At 33.3% G+C, this 7,552-nt stretch overlaps 1 protein-coding gene across 8 annotated transcripts in view; it reads left to right on the forward strand.

Moving 5' to 3' along the window:
* Positions 1 to 5,039, forward strand: part of Nuak1 (Nuak family kinase 1) — a 45,093-nt gene extending 40,054 nt beyond the window's left edge. For 4 of the 8 annotated variants that reach the window (XM_074180234.1, XM_074180233.1, XM_074180232.1 and 1 more), the window contains exons 13-14: positions 31 to 2,698; positions 4,186 to 5,039. In XM_074180234.1, coding sequence (XP_074036335.1) covers positions 31 to 2,698; positions 4,186 to 4,300 — 2,783 coding nt within the window. In that variant the 3' untranslated portion in view covers positions 4,301 to 5,039. Of the gene's footprint in view, positions 1 to 30; positions 2,699 to 4,185 lie in introns of those variants that run through there. The other 4 variants (XR_012466815.1, XM_074180237.1, XM_074180235.1 and 1 more) reach the window with 4 other exon arrangements.
* The last annotated feature ends 2,513 nt before the right edge of the window (positions 5,040 to 7,552 follow it).

Here is a 7,552-nt window from a genome sequence, read left to right on the forward strand (position 1 = left end):
AAACCAAACTGACCCTGAGACTTTTTTCAGATGGTTCGAAGAATGAAAAACTTAATTTAGCAGACCTCGATTTGAAAAAATTTGGTTTCTCACAAGAAGATGCTTTAGCATTATCATATCTAACGCCAGGTCTCTCTAGAAGGATTCAGAAACATATACTTGCTCAATTGGCACCTTCTGAAGATAGAAAACTTTACCGAACATTATCATCTCGCACCTCAGGAGAACAAGATGTATCGCATGGTTTCACTTCTACACTCCCAAGAAAGTTTTCTATTGAAAATTCCAATTCAGTTTTAACAGAGGAAATAGATAGGCCAAAGGAGTCCAACTTGAAAATGCCGAAATCTCTCCTTCCAATTAAACGAGATGAGAATAAACCTTCATATGAGTTTAACCTCAGATCGTCAAGTATAGGCGCTGAGCCTAGATGTGACAATAAGTTCATGTATAGAAAACCAAAAGTTACAAAGTCGTTTTCTGTGCGAGAACCAAGGTCCTATTCAGTGGCTAAAACCGATATTCAGAGTCCCGATTCCAGTATTTCAGAAAGCTTTTCAAATTCAAACAGAAATGATAGTTTGGAGAGTAGTTCAAAGTGCATATCAGACTCGTCTGCATCAAGGCCTTATTCAAAGTATTCATCAGATTCATTATACAGCAGATATTCGCCTAATAAATCATCGCAATCTTTGGCAGCTACGGATATTCACAAGACTGATTTAAAAAAACCGTCCAGTGCAAGAATGGTGTCGAGATTTTTGAGACCTGACTTTTTTGATACACCTAAAGAAGACAGTATTTTTTTCAAGGAAAAGAAAGAAAGGGAAATGGAAACACAGAAGGTTTTAAAGGAAATTAGAGATAAAAGAAAATGTAGATTAAGTTCCAGACGAGATCGATCTGGTTCTAGAGAAAAACAGGTGGAAAATAAACCGATTCAGGATAATTTTGAAAATAGAAAAGAGGAAATTGTAAAAGAAACCAGACACTTGCTTTCGAATGCAACTGATAGTATCAAAAGCTTGGAAAATGATGTGACGAACGTTCATGATTATGTAAATGTGCCTGTGCAAGTAGAAAGCAATTCAAAAGAGTCACACCATTCAAAATCTCTACACGATTATGTAAATTTGAAGTCTTGTGAAAATTCAGGTCCTGCAGTTAAAAAAGAAAGGTCTTCTAGAATTGCACGTCCCAAAAGTTACCCAACTGAGAACATAACGGAAGACAAAAAAAGGGATATTCCTGAAAAAGAATCAAAAATAAGCAAACTTCGCAAGGGTTTGACAAAGCAGTCAAAAGAAAAATCTAAAGAAGATAAAAACGAAGTTAATAAGTCTATAAACGAAGAAGAAAAGGGTCATAAAAACAAGTTATTACAATCAATAGAAAAGAAACTTGAAAAATTCAGGTCTTCAAAAGATCCAGAAGAAATGAGAGTAGTTCAAGAAAAAAAATCTACAGTAGAAAATGCCATCAAGCGGTTACGGGAACAGAGTTTGCCAAGAAACTTGGAACACTGTACAGAATCTGGTTTAATTAAAAGAGCAGTATCTGTGGAGGATCTGTCAGGCGCAAAGCCATTACAAGCATCTAGGAAGTCGGTTACTAAAATCTTGGGTCTTTTTAAAAAATATGAGGAACAAGATAAAAAAAAAGTTACAAAAAAAAACAAAAATAAATCGAACAAATGTGGTGATAAAGATAGTGATAAAACTACCGGATCTGTGATTGAAAAAGATGGAACTGTTCAAGTCAATTCAAATTGTAATGAAAACGAAGCGCCTCCTAGTGGTCCTAGTCAATCAGAACCCTTAGAAAAAAAAGAACGCCCCCGATCATTACTTCTTGATAAAATGAAGCAGTTTCGAAATGGTGCTAAAAGTGATACAGGATTGAATGAAAAGGAGTCAAAAGTCAAATCGAAATTGCCTGTTAACTCCTTCAGGCGTAGTTTAAACCTAGACAACTTGCCTGAACCTCCCAAGTTCTATAAAAATCCTAGTAGAACTAATCTTACAGCAAGTGTTGATAAGAAAGTAGACCGAAAGCACTTGAAGTTAGATTTGGACAGGGTACCCAAAAGAAATGAACCAACCATAATTGTAGATCCTGCTCCCAGTTCGAGTAATTGTGAAGAAAATTCTAATGAAAACCGAAATTCTCTAACGACAACTGACGACAGTTCAACTGTATTGTCTCCTTCTGATGACTATATGAGTTGTGATTCATGGTCAGTCTGTTCTGATTTTCATCATAATAATGAATTACATTCTCCACTCTCCCAAAATGGTCATGTTTATTCAGGTGACGAAAACGAATCAGTTATTGACAGAATCCGAAGAAAAAGTTTCTATACTAGATTCAACGAGAAGAAAAGAACTCGTAAACCAAATTCCTACAAAGATCTTGAATTAGGATATAAATCTCTAACAGACTATAGTTCTTTAGATCGGAAAAATTACGATTATGGAAATCCAGTTACTCGCAGATCCAGTTATGCTTCCACACTATATGAACCTTCCAAATCCTACAGACCCTATAATAGAAGTTCTTCGTTAATGAGTGACTATGTTAACATGCCCAACCGCTACCAGACTTATAGTTCCAAAATTGGTAGGCCTGTTTCTTCCTTATACTCTGATTCTGAAGATAATATTTTGGATGATACCTATTCAACTGCTAATTCTAAAAAGTGAGTACAAATAAATAACATTAATCTTTTCGTTTATAATAATTATTATGATGTTCTTCAGTTACTGTACAACATTTTGATTTCTAATGAAAATTCAGAGTTCGTCATTTTTTACACACCTCTGGGGGTTAGAATTATGCTGCGGCATCTTCTGTCTCTTGTAAGAAGCAACTAAAAAGAGGCTTCAGTCTAGTGGTGTTATACGACCTAAGTTGAAGGATAAATGGTAAATTTCCAGCGAAACCTTCTTGATACCTCCCCTCCGAGTTCCTGTCTTGCATTCATACAACGGGCTACATGGATGTTTATAACCCCCTTTCCTATACTCGTTAGAACTTGATAGAGTTCGAACAGAAGAATGAGGACTCTATGAGTTACTCTCCCAACTCATAATGAGACTATTAAAAGCCAATTTACAACATAATAGGGGCTTCGAAAGTTACGGGAATTTAATGCTCTCAGATAAGAATCCAATAACATAAGAAAGGGATATACTGCCCTATAGCCCATTTGTCATAAGGTTTTCTTCAAATAATGTAAATACAAATTAGATATCCTTCATCTCTTGTGATGAATAAAGCCGATTATTAATGAGAAACTTTTGTATCAGGGAAATTGAAGGTGATTTTGAGAATTTAGCATAAAGAAAATAACTTTTGACTGATTTCTACTAAATTTTTGTTTGTTACGATCAGTTTTAGTTTTTCAAACCATTTTCTTTATTTATTGTGTGGTTTATTTATTGAAGATGTCCATATGTAGCTGATTTTTTATCTGATAATACAGCTACTGGACTTTCATGACCGGTGGGAGAAATCTTATCTGCATAAAGTTTGAGTCCGATATTTAAAATATGTTTATGCAATTTACTTTTAAAATCCATAACTACTGAATACGGTCCTGAATTCGTATGTTTACAGCTCGAATAATCTAACAGGCTGATGAAAGATTTCTACACATCTACTGCACATCTTGAGGGAGGGGCCTCTCACCGGTATTTAAATGTTAACATTTGTTTACAAAAAGGATATGAAGCTTTAATAACGTCTACTTATTATATGCGAGCGCTTTCAATAGTAGGCTGTGCTATCATCTTCAAGGCTATACTCAAACTGAACGTTTCATCTTATTGTTTGTGTTTTTATACGGTTAGAACGCCTTAGTGCAGGTATTTGTCCTCTCCTGTCATCCAAAAGTCTCTTTAAATTTGCCTGTATTTGGGTTACATCAGGTAATATCCTTTGTGTTGGAGTTTCTCTAGTTTCATTGTTTCTAGGAGTGTGTATTGTATTTGTGATATATTAAATTTTAGGTCTTCTTGTGTTTTTATTTGTATTTATACATGTCACTCAATGAATTGTCACAAGCACAAAGATGTTTTTTTAATCGATAAAAGATATCTATATTTTTCAAATGAATACCAATATTGGTTAAAAAAAAAAATGAAAACACTGAACAACACTAAAAACATTGTTTTTTTATTACAGGTACAGTTCCCAAATAGCATCCAGGCCAAGTAGAACATCTGTCTCACCTGTTAGTGAATATTTTGACCACTCTTCGTCCTCCGTAATTCCGTCTACTACTTCAGGACCTGTTTGAGATGTTTTTCAATTTCTTTAATGTAACTTTCAACTTTTGGTACAACTCTCAGATCGCTATGAATTTATTTCATGGTCGTTCAGTTTTTTATCTATTAATATTTAATATCTTTTTGTGAAACCAATCATTAGTTAAATTGTTGATGAAATTTTTAGGAAGATTAAGTTAAGTCTGTTAAATTGAGAATTTTTTTCTTTTGAGTCTTGTAAAGGTATTGGTTACCCTATTTCAGTTCAGAAACCTTTTTTGTTATCGAGTTTTTTTTCAAATTTCTATTTGAAATCAGCTGTATGTTATGTTTAAGATTTTTTATGGAAAAACGTCCCCAAAGATCAACTATCCAAAAGACTAGTCAACGTTTTTCCAAAAAAAAAATATACTTCCTTGTATAATTTATCATGTAAATGTATGTTTTTTATCACATTCACCATATTCACAGTTTAGGTATTTATTTAATTAGTGATAATTAGTTGTTTTTATTTGAAAGTTAACGGTATTTATTGGATTGAAAAATTATTTATGAATTTTAGAATACTAAAAATAGTACATTGTTGAAGTTTAAATAGTTTTAACAAACAAGTTGCAAATCGAATCTCTTTTATTATTATACATCCCTTATTTATTCCCTAAACCAAGACTCTTTTACAATTGTTAAGTCACCTAGGTTGAATTTTGTGTGAATTGTTAAGAGTTGTATGTTGATTTTTGTGATTTTATAAAAAAAAACTTGACTATATAATTCACGTTGTTTTATTCGATCGAACATCTAGTTTGTAAATAAAGTAAAATACCTGATCTAATATATGTCTGTCTTATGTGGGTTGAATATATAAAGTTTCTCCTGCCAATTGAGTACAGCATGTTCTCATGATCATAAATACATTGCCCTTTTATAGGACAGTTTTATAGAATTAAGGTTTTGTATCTTGTCGAAGGCCTTCGACACTGTCCCATATAGCATTCTATTGGAAAAGCTTTCTAAATATGGAATACGTGGATCAGCTCTCCGTTACATTAAAACATGTATAACGTGAACGAGTTCTATTCAAAAAATAAGGTGAATGTTTCAAATTTCTCGGACTTTGTACATTCGATTAGCGATTTTATTGTTTTATGTTGGTACACTCGTCTCGAATATATGTTCACAGATTCAGCTGTTTAGCATGTTTAGTTTGTTAGTGAGAGGCATAAAAGATAGATAGATAGATAGACATATACTTTATTGTCCAAGAAAATACAATCTTATTGACAAAGCTTGTTAAAAAATCTGGTATATATAGCACTTCAAGAATAAAAGACGAGAAACAATTCAAAAACAGAAATAACCAGAAACACAATTTGAACAAAACTAAGTTCACATATGTAATAGATAAAATATAACAATAAAAAATAAAATTTAACAAAGTTTGTAGACAAAATAGTTTGTATAGTTCCTCTCAAAAAATGTAAATTACAATTTGAACATAAGTTCACATGTCATGGCAATAAAATAAGATATATCCAGAACCTAATGGTTCTGGTCCCTTTCAATGGAAGAGCTTCATGAAGCAAGAGCCAAATCAATCACTCTACGAAACCCTTCTTCACTTGGAAGGTTCGATCACAGCTTGGAAAATGGTTCTTATGCAGATTATGTGAAACATGTTCTTCCTTACGAATGAGTAGAGATTTGTCCTGAAAATTATTTGAAGAAAATTGGATTAGATAATTTAGGAAACGCTACATGAATGGCATTTTACAAGTGTTGTTTTGACGAAAATTTCAAGAACGAGAATGTTCATGCAGCTGCAGTTCCGTAGGAATATATCATCTTTCCCTCCAACCGATTTCCTGGAGTCTTTGAAGTCCACTAGATACTCGTTAGGACAACAAGAGGATTGTTCTGAATTCTTGGGGTTCTTGTTGAATAGTCTTTGTGGACAAAACAATAGCAAAATCAATACTCTTGACTGCTCTGGATTGAGTAATTCCGTACGGTCTATCTCGTCTTGTGTTTGTAAATCTTTTGCTGGAAAAATCATCACTTGTTCACTTTGTAGTAAATGTTCAAGAGATAGCAAAAACGTTTGTGAATTTCTGGAACTTCATCTAGCGTTTTCTTGATATAACTAATAACCAGTCCATGCAAAGCTTATTGTTAAATCATCTGAAAATGAAATTTTTAACAGGTGATGATCGACTGTATTGCTAAACATGCCCCAAACTGACTGTTATAAGGAAATAGATATAGCTGAGGCACTAGTCAATTTAATAATAACACTGAAGATCTTCAAACAAGACTCAATCTCTGACGGAAGCACCAAACTCTTTCGAAGGTTCGAAGTAGATGAACACTTCAATCTAGCGGACCACCATTATAATATTCATGCAGTCATTGTTCACTGTGGTTCTGGCGTTGAATTTGGTCATTATTGCCTCTTGGTCAAAGATGAAACGGACTGGTTTAAGTTTGACGATAGTCGTGTCACGAAGTGTTCTGACGATGTCTTGAATTCATTGGAGCCTTTGGAGATGCCCTACATTTTGTTTTATGAGAGAGAGGACATTAGCAGAGCAAGATCTTCAGATGATGTGGTGCTGCAACTGGAATCAATAAAGTCGCCCCGGAGCACCAATTAATTTTCATTGTTATTTTTATATTATACTACTAATTAAATGAAATTATAATAAAAATTTAAAGTATATGTGTCAATATAAACAACAAAAAAAACCTATACTGAATCACAGCCAAGTTCTGTTGTAATATTCATCAAGATTGTAGTACGCTTTTGTTACAAGGGCATCTTTAACAAGATTTCTGAATTTTTATAGCTTTTTTCATTCCTAATTTCGTAAGGTATGTGATTATACAGCTTTTTACTTTCATAAATTAAAGACTACTTTGTCTGACTTGTTTTTGGAACACGAAGATGTATTTTATTTTCTGTTACGTGCCGGGTTATGTAATTTATATGTTCCGGAGTTCCAATGTTTTTTGTAAATCAGGCAAACAGTTTCCAGTATAAAAATACAAGTAACAGCGGGAATTTTTTCTCTCAAAAATAATGGTTTGTATGACTCACGCACTCCCACCTTACATAAGTATTTAACCGCTCGCTTTTACAAAACAAACACTGAATGAAAAAGGTGTTGACTGCAAAATCCCCAGATAGAAGTGTTTTGCGTGTTCGGCAATTTTATACCAAAAAATTTATCAAAGAATTTGCGTCAAATTTTGTGTGAAAACGGGAATTAAGTGCTCAGAAACACTTG

Source organism: Leptinotarsa decemlineata, unplaced genomic scaffold (genome assembly GCF_025532065.1).
Source record: "Leptinotarsa decemlineata unplaced genomic scaffold, Ldec_3_MD MMD2_tig00026294_RagTag_RagTag, whole genome shotgun sequence".
NCBI lineage: Eukaryota > Metazoa > Arthropoda > Insecta > Coleoptera > Chrysomelidae > Leptinotarsa > Leptinotarsa decemlineata.